At 36.6% G+C, this 24,729-nt stretch overlaps 4 protein-coding genes and 1 non-coding gene across 6 annotated transcripts in view; 1 reads left to right on the top strand and 4 right to left on the bottom strand.

Moving 5' to 3' along the window:
- The window catches only part of utrn (utrophin), a 184,098-nt gene extending 174,164 nt beyond the window's left edge, over window positions 1-9,934 (bottom strand). Inside the window, exons 1-2 of the mRNA XM_008397714.3 lie at window positions 9,505-9,934; window positions 7,344-7,500 (exon numbers count right to left, since the gene is read on the bottom strand). Of these exons, the coding sequence (XP_008395936.2) occupies window positions 7,344-7,416 (73 nt within the window). The 5' untranslated portion in view covers window positions 7,417-7,500; window positions 9,505-9,934. The remainder of the gene's footprint in view (window positions 1-7,343; window positions 7,501-9,504) is intronic.
- A 2,796-nt stretch (window positions 9,935-12,730) lies between these two features.
- On the bottom strand, window positions 12,731-12,813 carry trnal-uaa (transfer RNA leucine (anticodon UAA)). The gene has a single exon. It is a non-coding gene; the product is annotated as a tRNA-Leu (tRNA).
- Window positions 12,814-14,057: 1,244 nt separating this feature from the next.
- Window positions 14,058-17,009, bottom strand: LOC103457514 (syntaxin-11-like). The gene is made up of 2 exons (XM_008397701.2): window positions 16,281-17,009; window positions 14,058-14,123 (listed from the first exon to the last, which is right to left on the bottom strand). The coding sequence occupies exons 1-2, from the start codon at window positions 17,007-17,009 to the stop codon at window positions 14,058-14,060; spliced, it is 795 nt and encodes a 264-aa protein (XP_008395923.2).
- Window positions 17,010-20,409: 3,400 nt separating this feature from the next.
- Window positions 20,410-23,633, bottom strand: LOC103457516 (syntaxin-11-like). 2 transcript variants are annotated; one of them, XM_008397703.3, is made up of 2 exons: window positions 23,051-23,633; window positions 20,410-22,092 (listed from the first exon to the last, which is right to left on the bottom strand). In XM_008397703.3, exon 2 carries the CDS (start codon window positions 21,994-21,996, stop codon window positions 21,100-21,102), a length of 897 nt encoding a protein of 298 aa, XP_008395925.2. In that variant the 5' UTR covers window positions 21,997-22,092; window positions 23,051-23,633; the 3' UTR covers window positions 20,410-21,099. The 2 variants fall into 2 exon arrangements, with proteins under 2 accessions (XP_008395925.2, XP_081458897.1); XM_081602771.1 differs by having other exon boundaries at window positions 22,945-23,056.
- Window positions 22,301-24,729, top strand: part of mthfd1l (methylenetetrahydrofolate dehydrogenase (NADP+ dependent) 1 like) — a 35,144-nt gene continuing 32,715 nt past the window's right edge. The window contains exon 1 of the mRNA XM_081602770.1: window positions 22,301-22,504. The gene's annotated coding sequence lies outside the window, so the exon portion shown is untranslated. The remainder of the gene's footprint in view (window positions 22,505-24,729) is intronic.

Here is a 24,729-nt window from a genome sequence, read left to right as displayed (position 1 = left end):
GGATTGGCTGGTTACTCATATATCAATGTATCAAGGTTTTAAAAACAGATTTAATGCCCCATTGTGCTGTTCCTACTGTTGTTTGAAGGACTTTTAGAAAGATGCCAGAGAATTATGTGAGCTTGATTAGTCATCTTTCTAAATAGTCAATTTAACCAAAAAAAAATTTTTAAACTCAGAAAAAAATCTAAGTTTTAAAGTAATACTGGAGAATTTAACTATGAATAGGAATAGATTTACTTATTCAATCCATGAAAATACTTAAGATGAAAAATAAACTTATTTGTCCTACATCAAGTACAAGAGAATCATAACTTGCTCCCTTTAGAAACTCATTATACCTTGAGGAGGTAATTCAGTCGTTTGAGTAAGGCCAATTTTTTTTTTAATGGGGGGGGACACAAATGATTTAGACAAGTTGCACAAAGGATGTGTCCAAACATTGCATAAAAAGGAGGGAACACTTGTCAGTATGTGCCTGAAGTCTGTTTAAGACGAATCATCTGTGCCGTTTCCACCCTTTTTCTCAAGGCTCTAAATGTCATGTGTGCAGGGTGGAGTACAGTCAGAACGGAGCTAGCACATGGACCAGAGAGTCCCACACACTACCACACCCTGGGGAGATGTTTTGGCCTCAGCCTCCATTCCCAAATTTCCAGCCAGGATTTTTGCAGCACTAGCTGGAGTCACTCCCCCTTCCCAGGCAGCCAAATCCAGCAACAACCCTGGAGACCAAAGCAAACACAGAGGCCTCTGTACTTATATGTATATATATTTAGAAACATCCAGCTGTGTGGTTACTTATTTCCCAAAGTGGAAAACTCTCATTGACCTATAAAAGAAAGTGAAGGTAAGCCAGAGAGTAAGAAAAAAAAAAAAAATTGCTAAGATTATTTAGTTTGACTTTTCATTGGATGACAGTGCTCTTTAAGAATTTAATTTTTTTTTCCCCCATGGCATAACAATGACAACATTAATCTTTAATCCTAATAGCTTAACTACGTCAAACAATTATTACTTCTCAACAAGTAATTCAACTTTCTTTCACACCAACTCACACAGCTGATGAAGTTTTTTTTCTCTGCACGCCCTGTGGCAACAGACCAGATCTAGCACAGGGAACAGTGACAAGCAACAGAGCTCGTAGGGCGACATATCACACCCTCAGTTTGGTTAACGCTCACATTCTTGCTTGCAGAGAGACAATAATAGTTCTGACACAACAGAATAGTCCACACCCAAAGATAATATGGAACCAAATACTCCTGTCTGGTGCTCAGCTGGGGAAGACGACAATAAAACGGCACATGTCAAACAGGTGCAAACAATTTAATGAGAGTTGGAGGAGAAAAGGATGGTAATTTTAACTACAGAACTATGACAAAAAAAACTTTTCTGGTGTGTCTCCCAAGTCAAACAAGTTACACAAAAAGTACCTTTTAAAATGATGATTTCTTTCATTAGGGGGAAAATTATCCAAATCAACAAGCGATTGTCTTCTAAACCTCATACCAGGATGCTACACTTTTTCCAGGAGGAAGTTTTTTAAAGGTCTCAGATATCTGGCAAACAGTATTTTGCATCTCTATCCATTCTTCTTTACAGATTAATTTAAAACTCATCTAAGTGGATTGTGAGACCAAGCAGCCTGTTAAAGGTTCTGCCAGAGTGGACTGGGAAGCCTGGGACCAGTACCAGCACCATATTTGAATGTCAGCGTGATATCCTGTTCTCAAAAACATTTATTTCACAAGAGATGCAACAGAACACACACATCATCCAAAAACCTTTTCACATTTGTCTCGCCATTCAATAGAAATATATCATCAAACGTCTTTACAGATTACCAGGACGTGTTTCACTCAGCTTAATGATGAACATTGAAGTTAACTGTGGAAGGTTAAACCTGCAGAGGTTTAGATGTTGTTCTGGATTCATTTCTGGCCTCCTGGATAAATCATCAATATGCTCTTGTAGTAGTTTTGGTGAGTCACTCTTCCTGGGAAGGTTCACTGTTTCCAAGCTTATGAATATGGATTTGGATTTTCTCAACATTGATAAGTCCTGGATATGCAAAACTAAATTGAATCACTTCATGATATACAAGGAAGTGGGGTAATGACATTGTCACACAGGGAAAGTTTGGATAGCTTCCCTTAATAAAATAACAATTTGAAGACTGCTTTTATATTTATGCAGATTTTCTCAAACATTTCAGTGCAACAAAAAAAGTGATATCAGAAGAAACCTTTAAGGGAGCAAATACTTTTAATAACTCTGGATGTGTTTATTTTAAGTTATCAAGCCTCCCAGTTTCATATCCTCCTGTCAAAAGGCCGTGTGGGACATGCAATATGATCCTCATAACATAATAAACTGAAAACAACCTATTAGAGAGAATGATGAGAAAATTGAGAAAAGCTACAACACAAGACAAGGATGTTACCTGCCATTTTACATTTGTCTGCACTCTGGAATGAGAAGTTAGAAAGTACAAGAACAGAACAAACAGGTAGACCTTCAAGGGGTTACAAGATAATCCAAGCAGAACTCTGTGAAATAGTGCGTGTAAGCATCCTTAGCGCTTTGACTTGTGGCTAACCGCCGTCTACAAGGTTAACCAAGATATTTCTGCACATGAAGTGAAGTAAGGGTGGTCTAGAGTCCAGAAAATAAACAACATTCACAAAGTTTGTGATTACTTAGATTCAAGTAAGATTTGGGGATCACAGCCGTTTGGCTTTTCTGGGTTCAGACAAGCTTAAACAAATAACTGCAAGTCATCATAGATGTATAGTGTAATCTCTTACAAATCATTGACAAAATTCAACTAAAGGTACAAAAACACTGCAAAACACCATTTGATGCTTTGTTTTTAAAATGAAATTTAATTAAATCAGCCAAGTTAGCAACAAGGAGAAGAAATTGAAAACATCTGCAGCTTGTAGTGCAGTTCTTCCAAGAAGCGAGTGGCCTATAGATTTCAGAGATGAAGCTACATGTAGGTCAGCTGCTGATTGGCTGAAAGTAAGGTCGAACTAGATAGGATCCAACTACATTTATCACAAGGAACACCAAGCGTGACAAACACTGAAGGACAAAGACCCCACAGATAAAATGCCCAACACGTGCTGCACAAGACAATCTAGGTTTCAGTCCATCATAAAGTGAATGTTTGTTTCTCGCTATGGCCGTTGCTTTATGCGGACGAGCAGAAATAACAAGACAGAGTAACATTTACATCAAACAAATGACAACTGCAGCAAGTACGTTTTCTCAAACGGACATGCTGAAAGACATAAACCATTGAAAAAACTAATTGAGCACAAGTTCTCTCTGTTTTTAAATAGTTGGTGACAACCTTTGAAATTTATTTTTGAAAGCCTTTTCATTAGATCCTAGGGTCCTCATGAACTAATGGCTGTTGTCCCAGCTGTGAAGATATCCCTCCACCTGCCCACCAGGCATCACCCACTCACTTCTTACAGCTCAAGTTTCAGCTCCACACAGCCTACACATCTTCTAACAAAGGAACTCCTTATCTGCATTTGTGACTTTACAGCAGCCACAACTCAACTTCGTTTAGATACAGAATACATTTTAAGATCCAGCCTCTACAGACTTCAAGAGGTGTTAAAAAAAAAAAAAAAAAGTAGGATCTAACGCCACAATCATGGTCTGTGTGAGAATGAATAGTCCACTAGTCATTTTTCATTATGCTCAAGATCAAATAAGTCCTGAATGATAAAACGGAGAACGTGATTGGCATTTTCACAGAATTGTCATGCAAAAGTATCACAAAATTGAGGTGAGAAAAGAATTCTGCATTGATTCGTTTTATTATTTTGTTTTTGCAATAACTGTGATTTAATATATCAAGTGACTCCAAATGGAGAGCATCTGTTAACATCAACTAATTAAAATTGCAATATCCCAAAGAACCAAACAACCAAGTCAGATTTTTATAGAAAAATTGATCTGTAAATCATAGAAGTTTCAAAACACGAAACAAGATGTCATATTTGATCTTTTCAAAGTAATTTTTGTGTGTATTCTTATCCACTAAAAGAAATTAAGGAGGCACACTTCAAAAAAATTGGTTTTATTTTGTTAACTTTCACAAACCGATTCTCCAAACTTTTTATGCAAGCAAATGTCGCTGGATATTTGTAGCAACACTTAATGATTAATTTAAAATGAAAGCAAATATTCCATTTGAACGCGATATAAAAATCTCACATATTCTTGCACCACTACCATGTATTTAGCTCCAGTTTTCATCTTCAAACGTATCTAGTTCTATTCCAATAAGAAATAAAACTGAAGATTGTAGCTGTAAAGTGACAAAATGCTTAAAGCATCAATGTATATTACTGCTTTTCCAAGGCACTATACTTGTAGGCATACCAACGACATGTAGATAAAAGAAAAAAAAAGAAAAAACTAGGATCAAGGTTGTTGTGTTTCTTCAATATAAATGTATAACTCTGAAGATATCAAACTGTTTTAGAGTGCCACGGCAATGGTATGTACTAAATGTGTAACTATACTTTTTTAGTTGCTATGGTGACCTGAAACTTGGTAAGAAAAAGCTTTGTGGTCTGAAGACTAGAGCTGTAAATTACAAACTCTTCTGGGAGTACCGGCTCAGTGGAATTCCTGGCACGGATCTGAAAGCACACCGAGGCTGGGCGAGTGAGGAAAGCTGGCACATGGACTTTTTTCTTCTTCTCCCCCAGTGTGTTTGATGGTTGAGAGAAACAGCAAAGTGCAACTAGCAGGGGGGGATTGATTCCAGGACACTGCAACAAGTATAAGCTGTAATTTTGCTTTAAACCAAAATAAATGATTCTGGGAGAAAAGCTCACATCAAATTGACCTAATGAAGATATGGTACACTCAATTCATGCAGTTCTAGGAACTAGTTGTGCATTATAAAGATAATAAATGTTGCTAAATAGCTATAATCTATAAAAGACCGTATATTTTCACATAACTACAGGCTTTCTTACACCTGCTGATTTGTGTTTTCTCCACTCTGGTGGTTGTTCAGTAGAGTACAAGATCGCCCTGTCATAACTATTACATAACCCGGACAGTTTGAACTGTCTGTAATGATTTACTGGCGTCAACACATCAATCTATCCACTTAACTATCCATCCATCTTCTGTCACTCATCCAGAATCAGGTTGTAGGGACAACAGCCTCAGCAGAGGTTCCCAGACCTCCCTGTTTGGCAGCTACGTAACTCTTTTAGCTCATTCAGGAGAGTCTGACTCATTCCCAAGCTAGTCATGGGAGAGAATCTCTTAGGCAAGTATCAAGTCTGAACCCGGGCCTCATCCCAGTGGGACATGTCCAAAACACATCCCACTCGTCAATGCAACTTTACTTGTTTTTATAATAAACATTAGATGAAGCTAAAAGATGTGTCATAAATATATTTAATTATTTTCAGCTGTTTGAGTAGAACGTCATCTTTTTGACAAACGAGAGTGAGAATCGTGGCGCCTGTAAATAAATTTTTTGTTTCTCAGCCAAATCTTATTGTAACCATTGATTCTAGCGAGTCTGTTCTACATTTGGGTACATCTATATGCTTGTATGATATTCTCTTAGAATAGTGCAACTTTTTCTAAATCTGTTCCTTATAAAGTAACAGTAGGAAACAAGCTGATATTAGCTGGTTAGCCAGTCTGCCTATCTGCTAGATAGGGACTGCAGTGACAGACATGTTGCTCATTGCTTTGCATCAGAAATGGGAGGTGCTCCTTTAGTTTCCATCATGACCATCCCCGTTTTTAACCTTCTAAACACCTGGATTTATGGGGCAGTGACACACTGCATTATTATGTGCTCCATACAGACAGATAAAACACTCATTCTCTGACATATCAAACATACTTTCAACCAGAGGAAGAGTATAACAAATCATTTCTGCAATTTTTAAACCTTAACCTTTTAAAATTTTGCCATGCACTGAACCCCATGACTTAGCCTACCTACCAAACATTTTAAACAAATACATACAAATACTTTAATTAAAAAGTGTGACAACAATTGCCATTACTTCCTTAGCAACCCCAAATGATGTCTGGAATGTGGACAGACAACTCCTCTCTTGCAAAAATCACAGCATGGGCACCCAGCCTACTATGATTTAAGAACTAATCCCAGGTTTCATCCAGTTTAAGCCTTCCAGAACCACTGGACTGGGGATCAATGGGTGAGAAACAGAAAAAAAAACACCAATTTAGACTTCAAGGCAATTTAGAGTAGACAAGCACCCTAACATGAATGTTTTGGTTCAGTGGGAGGAAGCCAGAGTACCAAGAGAAAACCCACATATGAATATGGAGAACATTCAAACTCAAACTCTATTCAAGCCTATGTCCTTGTGCCACGAGGCAACAGTAAAAATAATAATGGAGCTCAATAGCAAAGTTCAATCTCTAAACTTTATGTGAACTGGCTCAAATCAACTTGGAAAAACAAGTGCATCAAGAATGTCAACTTTCTGCATCTACCTTGAACAATTATTTGTTTTAAATCCAATTTTTTATGCGGTATGTGAGCATTATCTAGATTCGCTGAAACAAAAGACCTCCACCTCCCTCGCAAATACCCGGGTCTCGTATACATGTTTTAAACTGATGCATTTTTGTGAATGCTAGATGAGTTCTGTACAGAAAGGCGATCGCTTCTCACTCATCTTTCACTGTCCCTTTTGTTATTTATTTGAAATACAAGCCATTTAATCTTTGAAGGACACATAATTTACCCCCCTGGGAATTCCTCCAAGTTATCTTAAATTACCTCACCTTTTCATCTTAAGCACTCCTCCCACCTGAACAACAACTTGTTTGTGCATTGTCTCTTTCTTTGAGGGAGGCGTCTACAAAAGATTAACCTATGGAATGAAAACATTGACGGAGAAAGATCGTTGGGTGTGGCTCTCTAAACCCATCCCTGCATTCTTTTCTACGCCGCTCTCTGCTGCCATTGGTCAATTTTTCCTGCTGCTTTCTCTCAGTGAACTCCGTATAGTCAACTGTCTCCGGTTCGCTTCACGTGCTTTGCTGCTCGCTTTGCCTCCGTCCCTTTTCCCCGGGCTCCATGGGAACTGAGGCTAACCATGCACAACAGGATTTCTGGCTCTGTCAGGGTTTCCTTACGGTCGCTATACCCTCAAGCACGTACAACAGAGTGTAACCTTATTCTGTGAGGTGATGTGTACCTAAAGAGGCCTGGAAGCTCTGTCAGAATTTGCACTTGCACATGTGCTCACTGGCTTAACCATGCTGGGTGCACTAGAAGAGAAGTCACTTTTTAGAAAACATACCTGATCTCCACTTGATGATTTCATTAAACTCTTCATTGACTCCTCCTTCTGCAGTGTCTCCTTGTAATGCCATTGTATATTAATAATCCAACGTTTGCACAGATCAAACTAAGTGGTACACCCCAAAGCCACTTTGGAAACAGCTCTTCTTCTGCCCCTGAGAGAACAAAAAGTTGTCTTAGACAAAAGTATTTAGATATGACTGATGTATTTAACTTTTGCTTCTATTTAAAATAACTTATTTAATGCTGTTACATCTGTGATGATTTTGAGTGGATTTCAGTGGATTCTATGTAAAAGACCAACAGAAAGAATTAAGCAAATATAAAAAGGATGGATACATGGATATTTTTTTCAACTAAAACTCTGAAATGTGTGATGCACATTTGTATTTCATCCCTTTGAGTCGATACTTTGTAGAATCACAGCTATGGACATGTAAAGACTAACATTTTTAAACATTCCTTTTGCAAAAAAGCTCAAATCTGTCAGATTGAAAGGAGAAGGTCTGTAATTACAGATTTTAAAATTCTTAGCAATTTATCCATTCTCCCCCCCACCCCTCCTTCCCATAGGTATTAATCGTGACTGGGCAATTTTGACACTTGAATATGCTTTAATGGTAACCATCCCATTGTAGCTCTGGTGTTATGGATCAGTCCTGTTGGGAAGTGAACTTCTGCAACAGGCTTGGTTTTACAACCAAAGATGAGATTTCTTCCAGGATTACCCCGTTTGGCTTCATCCATCAACTCAGTCAACCCTAACCCGCTATTCTGTTTACGTTAAAGAAAAGCCTCCCCACTGTATAATCCTGTCACCACCATGTTTCCCCATATAGATGTTTAGTGTTACAAAGTGTTAGTTATATTCCACACATAGCATTTTGCATGAACGCCAAAAGGTTACATTTTGATTCCATCTGATGAGTGAATGTTTTTTCATACGTTTGCCCTTTTTGTAGCTTTTAGTACATTTCACATAGGAATTCCTATGTTTGATTTTGACAGCATATTTCATTTAGGGATAGGGAATCCATTATTTAAAAAAAAAAAAAACATTTCTACCTCAGTATGTGGATATATCAGTTTTTCTGATTCAAAGGGAGTGAAAACGTTAACAGGGATCTGTAACTGACCTTTGCAAATGAAAACAAAATGCTTGAAGGGGAAAAAAAAATCTCCTTTGACCTATAAATAAGAATGATTAAAGTTGAATCTTGTTTTGTTTAGTTAATCACTATCGTGGATCAAATTCTGCTTTATGTGACCACTTTGCTTTGGTGTGCCATCAAAACACTCCATTCACAGTTTTGACTTATCCAACAGTTCTACTGAGTTGATTTTGGCTTATGGACATAAAACTGAGATATTATTATGCAATTTGTTGTCATGTGCTAACATGCAACTAAGCATGTGATTCTTTGTGGACGTTTTAAATTTACAAACAGGATATGAAATAAAAGCCATTTCTCTTAGCCCTCATGCGCTCATTTCTAACTCATTTATTAAAGGCCAATTGGGTTTTGTGGTTCATTCTTTAAAAGGGTTTCCATCCAGCTTCTCTGCAGATTTACCAAGCTGTTGCAGGGTGAGTTCTTACAGCATGATGTAAAACCCCCAAAATAGCTGTATAAGCAAGGAAAAGGCGGCACTATCTATCTTTGCATGTGTGTTAAAAATTTCAGTTCCTCTCCGAGTTAGACGGGTAGTTGTGGCGACCAAAGCAAAACAGAGATACAATCTGTCAGATAGGCTGAACCCCTTGAAAATCTTACTATATAATAATTTAGAAGTCCATGTGAGAATCTGGAGTTGAAATGGGCTACGATTGGGCCAAATACATTTATTTAAGTCGTCTTTTTTTTGTTTTTTTAGGACTGACAAATTCTCCAACACAAACACGAGTCGGAGTGGCCTAGTTGGAGTTAATGTTTCATCTCTAAGGCATGACTGCAGCGAATACTCATCCAATTCAATTAAACTGCAACGTGCACACCAAGACCTACGTCAAGACCCCAGGTGAATTCACTTCAGTGTTTTGTTTTAAGAGGCTAATCTAACCTACCCCGCCTAACCCCGAAAGAAAAACACCAGCGGTGAACTTTTAAAGTAGTGTTCTTTAAGGTGTTTTGCTATGTTTAAAAGAAACAAACTCTCACCTCCACCGTCTGTCACAGGGGTCAGGAAACGCGTTCCCTCAAAACAACTTCAAAATGTACAAACAAGGCCTAATGTGCCAAAGTTGTTTCCGAGAACAAAAGTCCAAACAGTTTAAGGCATTTTCTACGAGGCACAGAGCACCTTCCTTATCAAAGCTCAAGTCCAAGCTCAGATAAAGTAAGGAGACCCTTCCTGAAGATCATCCAGTCTCCACGATATGCTCCCTTAAAAAAAGATTCAGGAAACGCCTCTTTGCCGTTTAATGCCGAGCAAAACCCCGTTGCTGACTTAGTAGTTTACAGCTTACTGTGTCCCGAAAACTGGAAGTCGGTTACTGCATTTCACAGCTGAACACGGCGGTGCAGGTCCTACAACTTTGTTCCTGTTGCTTTCTTGACTCTTTCTCTCTATTGCTCACTGGTGTAAAGTTAGCCACACTTACCTGCGTGAAGCGGAAATGCAAGAATCCGTCTATCAGAATAAAACAATTAGTTGTTTGACTTGCACAAACTGTTACGGACCATTTGTTGTGTTTGTTCAGGATTTTATTCTTCTAAAAATATAAACAGATAATTAGCACTGATCTACATCACATCGAAAATAAACTCTCATTTGGAAAAGAAAATATAAATAAACCTTTATTTTGAAGAACTTAACCGGAAGTATTTATGTAACGTGCCTTTTTTTAACAACCGCCTCTGGCTGTTCCCTTGCCTGTAAAAGTTTTCCTGGCTGGGAGATGGAAACATGGCGCGGTGACCGTCACGTGACGTAACACCACCAAAACCGGCGACTCCCACCAGAAATCCCCCTTCATTAGAAAAAAAAAAACACTATACGAAAAGTCATATGTGAATACGGAACCGGTTCATTCAACAAATGCATAACTACATAAATAATTGTATACAATTTTTTTTAGAAAATTCTAAAACAAAAACGATGTGAATTTTGTATACTGAATAAATACATATTTTGGTTATTTGCAAAAATACAAAATTAATGAAATGTGTAAATCATTCACAAGCAGTTAAACTGACAACATGCCATTATATCTATCTATCTATCTATCTATCTATCTATCTATCTATCTATCTATCTATCTATCTATCTCTCTCTCTCTCTCTCTCTCTCTCTCTCTCTCTCTCTCTCTCTCTCTCTCTCTATATATATATATATATATATATATATATATATATATATATATATATATATATATATATATATATATATATAATATATATATATATATATATATATATATATATATATATATATATATATATATATATATATATATATATATATATATATATATATATATATATATATATATATATATATCTATATATAGATATATATATAGATATATATCTATATATATATCTATATATATCTATCTATATCTATCTATATAGATATAGATAGATATAGATAGATATAGATAGATATCTATATCTATATATAGATATATATCTATATATATAGATAGATATATCTATCTATCTATATCTATATATATATAGATATAGATATCTATCTATATCTATCTATATAGATAGATATAGATAGATATATCTATATCTATCTATATATCTATATATAGATATAGATATATATCTATATATAGATATATATATAGATATATATCTATCTATATATCTATCTTATAGATAGATATATATATCTATCTATATAGATATATATATATATATATATATATATATATATATATATATATATATATATATATATATATATATATATATATATATATATATATATATATATATATATATATATATATATATATATAGATAGATAGATAGATAGATAGATAGATAGATAGATAGATAGATAGATAGATAGATAGATAGATAGATAGATAGATAGATAGATAGATAGATAGATAGATAGATATATAGATATATAGGTTTAACAGATTTTTAACCAAATAACTTATTGTAATTTTTGATCATTTTAAAATTATGTTTTTAATGCATTCTAATGAATTTTAATACAAATACTATTAAAATGTAAAATGTAAAACCAGCTTTATTCAAAATTATATTCAATTTAAATTTAGGAGTCAAGCAAAACATCTGGACACCAGACAATAAATAAGGAAATAAGAAAATTTTCCTAGACATTTATAGAATTGCAAAACATAATGTTTTGAAGACATAGAACCTGTGCTTCTATTACTATAGTAACATCCATACACATCATCCATTGGAATACCTGTGGACCAAATAATAAAGTATGGAAGAAATTTATGAGCAGAGATGTTGATTATTCTCCCTCCCTCTTCTTAGTGTTCATGGTTCCTTTGTGGTTGATCCATCACTCAGCTCAAAGCAGAAGTTCAGATTCACAAATAAGCACACTTGTGAACCCCCAAAACCTGTCAAGTGACAAGATATTTCCTCAGCAAGGAATGCAAAGACACACAAGTGTTAATGCCCACCGACGAGTTTCAAGACATATTTCCAAATAATCTATAAATTTTTAGATGTGATGTTTGTGGTCACTGTGTGATATTAATCCACAAACCCCTCTTTATATGAATGACTCTTGAGCTAAGGCGAGTGTTGTGCAGCAGTTATTTGTAAGTAAAACCTTCCTGTTGTTCATCCATCACTATTTCCCAAATTTGTCCCACCACTGCCAGTCTAATTGCAGGGTTATGAGTGTAGGACTCCAGCAGGTCCAGCCCTCAAATCACAACAGGGTCTTAGAGCGCCCTCTTCTGTCTAAATGGCGCACCACCTAAAACATATGGATTAAAAAGAATACGTAGATTAATACTTTGAAAACACAAAAGGCACTGAAACGAGGTGAAGGGACATCCATACATATTACATTGGATGTATAATTTAAAATAATAAATTTTACTATTATGTTGCATTCCATCAAACTCACAAATGTTGTAATATAATAATAAAAATCATAAAAAAGGTTTTATGTTGATATAGATCATTACCTAGTAAAATGAAACAATTACTTTTAAATTTTCATACGGGTATTTGCTTAATAAGACAAAAGGAAAGACTTATAATTCATAGAAAAGAGACGTGCCTTTTCCCTTTCTCTTTCTGTTGTGCCCCGCGTTCAAAGTTATCCACAGACTGAGGACAAACGTTGCCGTTCAAATATGCGTAAGAAATGTGTTTGCTTCTAAAGAACGCCAAATGGAAACTTTTATTGAATCGTCAACAAAATACATGCTACCAGGAGTGGGGTTCGAACCCACGCGGACATATGTCCATTGGATCTTAAGTCCAACGCCTTAACCACTCGGCCATCCTGGTACGTTCACATTGATCCCGAAACGATGCTTTCATAAAAGAAAACTGTCAGCGTTTTCAACTTATTTTTATATTTATTGTTTGTTTGTTTGTTTTTCGATTATTTACTTTGTGGTTTGTGTTTTCATATTATCAACGTACATATAATGCATCACGACAATGCATCTATTTCGCGGGGTACTAGCAGCTAGCAGAAAGCTAATCTGAGTGCTATGCAGTCAGCACCTACGACAACACCTCAACACTTACATTGGCAGGCTGTGTCGTTCATTGCAATAGTGGGATACAATGAAATGCTTCAAAATTCAAAATAATTTCGTCATGCTCAAATAATACACGCATTGCTGGTAATTGTTGACATTCTACGAAAAAGCGCTGCTAATGACGTTAGCATGGCGTTAACTGAAAGCAAAAGTTTCAACCCGGTACTTTGACGAGCGAACACCAGAAATAAATTTGCTTCGTTTAATATAAACAGTGTACTATTTCAGTTATAACCACGTAAAATCGCAAAGCAAACAAGACGGAGGCGCAAAATGGAGTTTGAGATTCACGAAAGTTACAAGTTGTTAATATTCTCACTCTCGAAGATTCTAGACCTGGTTTGCCTGTTCCAGTCTTCTGTGCTCGCATCTTATATGTCCATTCTCAGCTATTAAAAATGACGTCCCACATCAAGTTTTGAAGTGTGAAAAAAAAAACAACTTTGACCACTCCTACCCACACGTTGTCAGTCATTTCGTCCACTCTGTTCCGTAAAGAAAATAGCTCGTACCCTTCACCCCTGTATATCTAAATAATTGTTTTATATAAATCATAAAAAAAAGCTAAACTACGATTAGAAATCATGTAATTTGCACATTCTAAAGAGTAGTACTACAGATCAGGCACATATAGAGTGACCTGTACAGGGATCAGATTTCAATGCATAGGCCTAACGAAAAAAGTGAATAAAGTAGTAAAACAGATTCATTTTTAAACAGAACACAAAGAATTAAACCGATTATAATTCTTGAATACTCTTGAAATAATCATAGACTGTGTAAAATTTGATGAAGAGTCAAGTTGCTTCAAGAAAGCCTGAACAAAAGAATATTTGCATATGAGAAGCTACTGCCTAATTAGCAAGGCAAAGATTCTAGTAGACAATTCTAAACCTACCTCTTTATCGCTATGTGTTTGTATGCCACTACTTTTACAAAAGACATCACACAATGAGTTATACAAGCCTTCAATTCTAGAAAAGCTTAGCCGGCCTCTACTTCTAGAAAAGACTTCACACCTGGTATGTTCACATTGATCCCGAAACGATGCTTTCATAAAAGAAAAACTGTCAGAGTTTTCAACTTTTTGAACATGCCTCAGGTTCTAGAAAAGTAAAACCATCAGTCCTTAAAATGATTAGTTGCATCAAGCAAAAATCATCCTGTAATAGTTCTACAAGCTAGGAGCCAATTTCAGAAATAAATCTGATTTTATTTTAAAATGCATAAGCACAATATTACAATTTAAATACAGTATTATCTTTTTCTCATAAGAAACTCTTTCAGCTTCAGAGACAATACCTTCTTAAAGTCTTCTGTAGTCCTCACAAGTCAACCACTAAAGGCGGCCAATTCTCGTAACCATTTGTTCTAAAAGTAACCTGGGACACACCTGCTATAGTGACATCAACTCCCTGGCGAATGTAGTTAGTGAATCACTCTTGGAGAATGTCATGTTAGTTGCTTTACTTCAGCCAACAAAACAAGCCACTACATAAAGAGTTTACAGCTGAACATTGTGACACTGCTTAATATAATTTCAAGAAGTTTAAATTAGGTTTTTGTAATTAATCTCAAGGGAGCATGACAGTTTAAGGACAATGAATGAAAAACACAATTAGTACTTTGTTGTTCCTTTTTTATTATTATTTATTTATTTAGGACAGCTTGAGTTCTGTGAGGTATCGATTTCATTAAGAAAAACATTATCAGTGGCTGATGATCAGCTTTGCAGGGAGGATCGTTTCTTTTTCAATTACTGCTATAACTGTACGGTTGGATTGAAATACAGACTACTTCCTTGCCATGTCATTGGGTTAATTTTACTTTCCCAAAGAAACAATCTAATGCTTTTTGCTTCAGTACCAAGACTGATTATTATCCTCAAAAATGCTCCATCATTAAAACTGATTGGGTTGATAGAATGTGGAAGCATCTAAAAGTGCTGGTGCAGTTATTGCAAGGCAATGAGGGATTTCTACTCCGGTCCGTGACCTGATATGCAGCTCCATGCCGTTAGTGATTGTGAAAATGTGCTTGTTTTATTCATGGAGTCCTTTTACTGCTACATTGTGAAGCTATTAGACAAATGTAACTGCATTATCTCATTGATAAATGCAGACTTCATTGCTGAAAACTACTTTTGCTCGATCATCTAAAGTTCCTAACTGCTCACGTTTAGCACTTTTCAGCCACAACAGCATGTGTCTATCGCTTCAGGATTCTTATGTATGATTTTTGTGGTCCAACAAAAACACTGAAAGTTTCCTTTAAAGAAAATCAGTGGGTTCAATTTGACAAGACGCTTTACTTTAGTTTAAATTTAAAGTATATAGAAAGACATCATTAACTTGTGTTTATTCATTCAGTTACATTTCTTGCCAACTTATTTATTAAATGTTTTAAGCCCTATTCTTTTGCTTAGATTTAAAATTAGAGGATGTAATATAAAAAAAAAACATAACTTGAAATACAAAGTATCTCTTAAGCTCATATTATAAAAACCCCAACCATGTCCATCTTAGAATTGCACATGGACACTAGGAAGTCTGTAATTCACCGTCTTGTGTAAATTATGAACACTCTTCTTCTCGTGAATCCAATTCTTACTCATTTCCAAACATGTGAACTGCTTCCCCATGTGATCCAGGTCTGTTTGTGTAGCCAAAATGTGGGTCACTCGAAAACATCCACTACAGCAGGAATTCATTTTAATCCAAACATCTTAAATCAAAATTATTCCAAACTGAAACATTCTCCATTTAAAATCTCAACTCATCTGATGTCACAAACACACCTCCACTGATGAATTCATGTAATCATAGAGAAATTTTACTATACTAATAAGCATTAAATATCAAGCTGCACATAATGAAGTAATTCCAACAATTTGAGTATCTGTAAAGATTGCAGTTCCCATTAATTAAAATGATTGCAAACTATACTTCATTCTGATCCCATTTCTTTATTCGGTTAAAATATCTGTCTCATAAACTTGATTGTTCGATAAATTGCACATTATAGACTGAAGTCTTAGAATGCTCCACTTTATTTCCAGCATGGTAGCCAGGGACAACATTGCAAACAAGGGTTCTTCTTCTTGTAAACTTTGGCCCTAACTAATTTAAAATTTACATCTTCAATATATTCCTCTGTTTTCCACACATTTTGTTGGATATTATCAACAAGTAAACCCTGTTCTTCTACTAGCATGGCCATGTCGAGGAACAGTTCGTGGACCTCCTTCAGTCTGGCCTCCAGGTCCATCAGCTCTTTATGTCTGCTTTTGATGTTACCCATGGCTGAACGGCATGAACGGCTACCATCCTGGCAAAGGTTCTGGGACAGCTCGGTCCAGCCCTCACCACCTTTGTCCACCAAGTCATTCAGATCTTCCTCGCTCATTTCTGCCCCCATTATGGAAGCTTGCCTCTGTAACCTTGCCCTGCATGTGTCTCTCTGTTTTTCCTCGATCTTATGGTAGTCACTCATGGCTTCACGGAATGAACAGATGAGCGTTTCATACTGGGTACGGGCAATGCGAGTAACTGCAACGTTGGGACCATTTTTCTCCTCCAGTCTGCTGCACTCTTTACCCAGGTTCTGTATTTGGTTATGCAGAGACTCTGCTCGATGATGGATTCCTCTCGCAATGGAGTCAGAGTCCCTTTTCAGAAAAGTGAGACGTCCCACAGTTGTGCCATAACGCTCATTGTGGATCCTCAGGCGCTGAATCTCCAAACTAAGCATGGATATATCTTTGCGTATGGAATGCGACTCCTCCAGGATATCATCTATTTCTGTAGAGTAATCAAAAATGACAGCATCTTGAGTCAGAGTCTTCTTGTCTACGTCGTATTCAAGTCCAGTAAGCTCCGGCCCATAGTCCTCCTGCTCTTCACTGATTGTGTGGAGTCTCACCAGCATGTCCCGCATTTTGCCTAAGAACCCACATGAAGAAAATGTTGGTTATTGGATCTAAAACGGTGGATGAAATATATTGTCAGACCAAAAACAATTGTAAACTGAGGCTTATGTAAAATTAATTTTGGACATCCTCAGGATAGTTCAACGTTTTAATTTGAAATATCGCAATAAAAAAAAAAGAACTATTAGCTAAGCACCAGACTCCCTAATAAGATGCCCAATAGGTTCAAAATGTTTATAAACCAATGTTAAAATGTCACTTTCTGGTGGGGCAAAATTAGACTATTATAGCTGTCGGAAGGCCTGTCAAGAACAGCTTGAGTTCTACATGTGACAAAAATGCATGTATTCTCCCAAATCTAATGCAAGACTAGTTTATGGTCTGATGAAACCAAAAATGAACCTTGTGGGTCACATTTCCTAAAGTCAGTGCTCAAACAGCATGTCTACTATAGATATTGGCGGTGGCACATGATACTCTGGGGTTGCTTTTCTTCAAGATGAACTAGATTTATTTTGTTGTTGCTTTTTTGTGAAGGTGGAAAAAATGATAAATAGTTCTAAATAATAGTTTTTGACCAACACCCTTTAGTTCTGTACAAGACAGGTGAAGATGAAGTGGGATTTAAAGACCATTAAACCTTTGAAATGTCCTAATCAAGCACTAAATCACAGAGATTTGCAGAGTCACTTGCAGATCTCTGTGCAAGTAGGTGGTGGGCAAGAGATATCCTCTCAGTCTTACAGATTTGGATAACTTTTGAAATTTTCAAACAGGCTGACAAGACTCCAATAAGAAGCATAAATGCTCAAAGTGAAGCAGGAGATGGGTCAGCAGATAAGTTAATGGATGTTCATAGTTATTTGTGATATATCCTGTCTTTCACTCCATTCTTGTCTGAGATAAATACTAGGATACGTTGGAAGTATGGATGTTCACAGTTAGGTAACCAAATTGTTGCAGCTGTTTGATCCTTTTTAGATGACATTTCCTTCCTTTTCAGTTGAATAATAGAAAATCAAATATTAAAAGTTGAAATTGGTTTGAAATTAACCATAGCATACTTTTGTCCCTCTCTAAAACATAGCATTTTGAACAGCTTTCTAAATGTTTTTAGACATCCACACAAAAAAATGTCTGCCTCATAGCAAGTTTGTATTTTGCATTACAGTGACATTTTATCTGTTACATTGAAAGCAGTCACAGATGACTGGCTCAATGGAATGTCTTTTTTTAAACCAGGAACAAGGAAGACAATTTACTGAAAACAGAGGTAGTGACAATAAATGAAGGTGTGTTACAAATATCTTATACAAGTGTGGCTTGATTTAAAAATACTTTGATGGTCTCATTTGACTCAAAATATAATCTTGTTCTTGGAGTTTTGCTGAATGCCGTCTCAAAATTAAGAGCTCTCGGAAATTACTTTCACCATCTTTGGTTAAAAATGTGGACTATTTGACATATTTGCTGAAAATCTCAAGCACATTCTTACTATTGACACCAAAACAGTGTTAGCACCAAGCTGCTGAGCATTAATTAAGTTGCACTAAACAGCTACCCTCATATCAACAGGTGGCTTCAATTTAACTGAGAAAACCAATCTGAAATTGTTCAACTAAAAAATTAAAACAACTTACCGTTTTTGGAGTCTCACAGTATCCAAAAAGTAAGTAAAACCCCTTTCAGCTTAACTTGTTTGTTTCATCCGAAGAGCTTGTGGCATCTTTTCACTCTGACGAGAAGGAAGTCAGCTGTCTGTTCAGTGTGCAGCCGCCTGCCACCCCTGCACAGGTGACATACCAAGGCCTTCCCACTAAAACACCATAACTTCCTCAAAGACAGCTTCTGGCATTAACATAGTGATTATGAGACTCAATAAAGAGTCAGTCTTATCAAAGAATCCATTTGGAACACCTGCCGGTAATTTTTCTTTTCAAAACACTGAGAAGTTTCCCTTAAACTGGAAAAACAGCCTGCATAGTTTAGGCTTGTTGAGTTAAGAAGCCGTCTATATGATTGAACTGAATTGACTTTTTATCTGAAAAGTGCCTTGAGACGACATTTGTTGTGAGTTGCTGTTATGTAAATAATCTGAAATGAGTTGTATTAGTATATATTACTGATGTGGTGAAAGCGCTGTAAGAATTACAAACTCTGTAAGGAAAGAGAGGAGAAAAAAAGTCATGTCGGGGGTGTCCACTATCACTCCTCATTGGTTGGTGACCTGTATGTTTCCTGCTATAACAGATCTAAATCAAATGGCTAAATTTGTCAGGATCTTGGGTTGTTTGAGTTTGTTTTGGGCTTTGTTGTTATTTGTGTTTCTTACTATTTTCTATTGATTCTGCCTTGTTTCTATTTTTTCATCAGTTCCTTTTTGGTGATTGTAGGTAAGATTATTTCTTGTGTCTAGTCCTTTCCTTTGTGACTCTAGGTTTTATTATATTTTGTATATCTAGTTATTTGTTTTATTTATTTCCTACTCCCCAATGTGTCTCTTGCTCTTTCTCTTTTTCTCCTTCTCCTGAGGCTGTCTACTGCTTTCTCCTCTCACACTTGCAGCCTGTTAGTTCATCAGCTCAATTCTTTGTTCAGAATTCAACCTCCCAGAATTTCACCTCTTTCTCAGTAACTCCTTGCTGGTTCCTACTGTTACTTCCCTTTCCTCTCCGTGTCTCTCATATTGAATTGTGCTATCTAGTTATTGTTTCCTTTGATTTTATTTGCATCCTGCTCAGCTCCCGGGGGATTTTTTGTTGCTTATGTTTTTCATTAAATACCTTTACATCATTTGCTCCACTTCTCCACTGTTCTGCATTTGGATCCACAATCAACCAACCACACATTATGACAGAATTAGCTCTTCCGCATTGAAGGTGAAGGAAATATTTCAAATGTAAAGTACTGGCTTACTTTGGATATCTATGGCCCATGTCTAAAACGAACCAGTCTCCTGAACCTTCAGCTCTGAACTTCCCGTTCCACAGCTCAGTGGACAGGGATTCTCGGCTTAACATCTCCTTAACCCAGCCCAAAAGAAGTCCCTTCAGGGAGACACAAGATGTTTTCCTAAGGTACAGGAAAGGGTATCATTTGGCACATGACATTTATAAATATTTATCACATTATAAAGAACATCAGCATCACAGCAATCTCATACATGATGGGATAAAAAATTATTTTAGCTCAAAGTAATGTCATGATAAAATCCTTCTGCAAGGTCTTTGTTAGACGCAATGTTTGTTATGCATGGATAACGTTCAGATTTGTAGGCATCTCTAAAGCTACATGAAGTGGTTAGGTAGCTTTGATACATTAATACTCTATATAAGAAACCACATTATGAAAAAGGTAAGAAAGGATGAAATATACAAAAAAGTAATTAACAAATGTCGGTAAACAATATGATTGTACCATAAACATTTATTCTCTGTTGCAGCCAAAAGATGTCAAATCTCACCCATTACACATTGTTGTTTATAATGAATAGTAACTTAAAATTAACAATCTAAAATGAATCAAGGACGGCTGAATTGCACAAACTTTAGATGCAGTCTTGTTTACACTTCTGTCAGTATTCTTTAAACATATTTTGCTTCTAAACAAGGAGGTTTACAATGGCACTGCATTCGACCTAATTTGTCCCAGTAAAGTCTCAATGGCAATAATTACATCAACAATAATTTAAAACAATTTTTGTCACACCCCATTAATAAAATAATGAATTGAGAACCATGCAGACACTTTCTATATATATATATATATATATATATATATATATATATATATATATATATATATATATATATATATATATAGTCATGGCAGCCATTGGGCATCCTGAGCAATTCACCAGTCCATTTCAGGAATTGAGATACTTGTTAATTTAATTTAGAAACAAGTTTTACATGAGTATATATATGTATTATATGTCAGTCTAAATGACTAATGACTGTGCTAATTGCTCTACCTTCAGACCTTCATTGAACTCCTTGTCTTGTCTCCTTGTCTTTCAACAACAGTGACATGTATTGCTTTGCAATAATAATTGGAATGTATTGAACAAAGATATTGCATTTTATGTGATTCTGGTCCTTACTTGTAGCATGGGAAGCAACTGCAAAACATTTTCTTAAATGGGTTATTGTTGCTATGCTTTTTAGCTAGATTAAGCTTGACGATGGCGTCTTGTAGGCCTGCATCGGTTTTTTGAACATTTGTTTGGATATAGTCCATCATTGGGCCCTGCTCCTCCACCAGCAGGGCAACGTCCAGGAATATCTCATGGATTCCCTTGATTCGGTTCTCCAGATCTACGAGCTCTTGATGGCGCTTCTCAATCTGGAACAGAGCCGATCGGGCCGTTTTGCCTTCGCTCACGACATTGTCACTAAAGATGTTCCACTGGCCCTTCTCGATCATCTCCTCCACATCTTCGCCTGATACATCGCGCCCCACTATCTCCATCTGCCTCATGATCTGGGCTTTGCAGTTCTCTCGATGGGCCATCTCGGCCTCGTTATAGTCAAACATTGCGTCTCGAAAGCCATTGCTGAGGCAAGCGTACTGGGTTCTGGCGATGCGTGTGATTGCAGAATTTTCACCATGCTCTTCCTCTAACTTGTGAGTTGTTCCATCCATTTTGTGCAGGCAATTTAGAATACCCTCAGCCCTCTTCTTTATGTCGGCTCCGATAGCATTGGAGTCTTTCTTAATTGTACTCATGGTAGTGTTGCCCTGGAGCATGCGAGAGTTCTGCTCACGGAGCCTTTTAACCTCAAGTCGGATAAGCTGTATCTCTCTATGTATGTCCTGGGATTGAGAAAAGACATCATTGAGAGCAGGGCTGTTGTCAAACACAATCGCCTGATGAGGCAGCTCGTCTTCTAGGTCGACGTTACTGAAGGAGTCAGAAAAGGTGGACTCTTGATAGTCCACCGACTCATCACTGGCGGTGGGCATTTCCTGTAGTTGGCTTAGTCTGTCCCTCATGTTTGCACTGGATTTCAGGGGAAGCCTTGAGATTTCAAGAGGATCGTCCTTCTCTGAATGTTGTCTCTCCTATGCACATTAATAGAGATGACTCACCTGGCATAAGACAGAAACACAAACTTTAGATTTATAGTTTAGCGATGCCTTCTGTAATTCCCGAATCTGTAAAGGAAAGTCTAGATTTTACATTACTGGAAAATCCAGTAAATTTACAGTAATATTTATTTTTTTAACTGAGTGTCTAAAAGTCCTTTTTGTCTTCCTTCTTCCTTCAGTCAACCCACCCAACGCCCATCACTGGCTTAACAGGTTCTCCAAAGAACAGGCAAAGGCGTAACTAGTGACCAAACTAGTTCTCACAACTTGTGATGTATGACGTCTTTGTCCAAGCATTAGTTTTTATCTTGAACACAAGTGGGGCATCAAATTATCTTTTAAATCAGATAAAATTCTTCTACAGGGCATCTAGTATTGCCTCTGCTTCCAACCGAGAAGACATATCTGTGAAGTAAGCTATTTTTTTCATTCAGAACAATCCTAGCAAAAACTAAAGAAAGAAAATCCAGCTGGGTGCCACATTTTAGTTTGTGGATTCTGGCCTAATGAAGTTGTTCAACTTATTTATGAGTAAAATAGATATCAAAATAATTAATAATTGTGTTCATTTTATTTGAACAAAATTTGTTTAGGTGATTATCATGTTTTGTCTCTCAAGAAGGAGAATCTTGTGAACATAAATTTTAGCAGACCATCAGGCAATATATTTCCTGAAAGTCCATGGTACAGAATTAACCAAAATCTGCATATTTTGCTAAAATAATTTGGAAATTCTAAATATTTTTGTCAAAAAATAAATAAATCTCAGATACGTTTCATGCCCAAAATACATTTTTGTATGAATATGGCTATATTGATTAAGATCGAGAATGGACCGCAACGCACACTTACATCTTGTGATCTTTTCATCTCCATTCACAATTTCCTGAAAAAGGAGGTGAAAAAATGTCCTCCTAATCTCATGTAGAGGTGACTTGACTAAAAGCAGGAGCCTTACCTGTTGCCTGTTGAGCGTAGAAATCAAATCTTGTCCTCTGGTGTTGGCTGAGAGGAGCGCCTCAGCAGCATCTCCGGGTCTGGGGCCGAGCGCTCAGAGTGAGCAGAAAAAAACAGAAAAAACAAAGCGCTCCACATGCGTAATGGAGCTATCTTTGGAGTCCTAAAGCTGGAATTGTTCAGTGGCTTCGTTAGGGCGATGGATTGCGCCACGTCACGTACCAGAAAAGATGTGACATGAAGAATGAGGTCCGGTCGGTTTAGTCTGAAGTGATTGTGTTCGCACAAGGTGTGATTGAGCTGGGAGAGCCATTACGCCTCTACCATAAATGTAAGAATCTAGATTGTAAGAAACTTAAAAAAAATAAAAAATCTCCTTCAACATTTCAGATTTATGCGCAGTTTGTTACTTTTAATCTGTGGCATTCAGGAATTGAAATAGATGAGAACCTGGACTGAAATAAGCATCCGAAAAAGGTTTTCCCATCCACGCCCAAATTATTTTTAAAGGTGCTTTCTTTGTGTGTGGGCCTATGTCTGACAGTGAGACAAATTAAAACCAACAGACAGGTAGAACCAGCTTCTCTTCCGCGCATGCTCAAACAACAAATAGAAAGACACTGACTAAAAAAAAAAAGTGAATTCGACTGTGTGTGGATTTGTTCACACATTAAGTAGACTTTTAAAATCATAAATGAACATTCTGCAGTGTAATTAAATTAGTTGCGAAAACAATGTCTGCAACAAAAAATAAATCTCTTTAAATACTTTTTTTGTATTTAAATTGGGGACGCAAAACATGTGTATACTATTACGTATGTTCTACTTGTCTGAAGGTATTTGTTGGGATCAAGAGGGCATGCACAGGAATGGTTCATTCCTATCTGTCAAATGGGAACATTAATAATCCATATTGGTATTATTGATTAATTGAATGTCCCCTCTTAGTTATGGTGTGACTCACGGCTCTGTCTTTAGTCTCCATCCTGTTTTCATTGTATTTTGGAATCAAAATCATTTTGCTGATGATTTGCAGATTTATTTTCCTTTTCTATTAAAAACTTGAAAAGGCAAATTTTAATAAAATTCGCACAGAATTGTCTCAGAGATACATTATTTGGGTTGAAGGTCTAGTTTCTATATACCGTACTTTCCGCACTTTAAGACGCATCTAAAAACCTTCAATTTCCTCAAAATCCGACAGTGCGCCTTATAATCCGGTGCGCCTTATATATGGACCAATATTGAGCCACTACGGTAAGCAGCCGCCGACTTCAATTTCCCCCGTAGGAGAAGAAGCGCGCGGTGTATGCTGGGATAGTTGTCAGAACGCTGGTTTGTAACCTATTTATAAAGTTTGACTGACCTATCTACCTACCGACCGTCTAGAATCAGGTTGTCTGCAGGTCATTTAGCACCATGTTCTCCACGAACATGCTGTGCGCGAACGGAGAAGGGTGACCATCGTCCGGCCACGCACCGGCCCAGTCGCGGAAGGCTCTCCTGATTTATCACTGTTTGATTTCAAATGTAGTTTTCAGCCATTTGTCTTCTATATTTTATTTAATATTCTGTTTCATGTTATTGTTTCTTTATTTTACATTTTGAAGTTCTTCTTGGAGCCTGGTTATGATTCACCAGCACGAAATACATGCAATTTTTAAAAACCAGATTTTAAGA

The sequence above is a fragment of the Poecilia reticulata genome, chromosome 21 (assembly GCF_904066995.2).
Source record: "Poecilia reticulata chromosome 21, P_reticulata-male-v2, whole genome shotgun sequence".
NCBI classification, from domain to species: Eukaryota; Metazoa; Chordata; class Actinopteri; order Cyprinodontiformes; family Poeciliidae; genus Poecilia; species Poecilia reticulata.
This window is presented reverse-complemented; position numbering and strand designations above follow the sequence as displayed.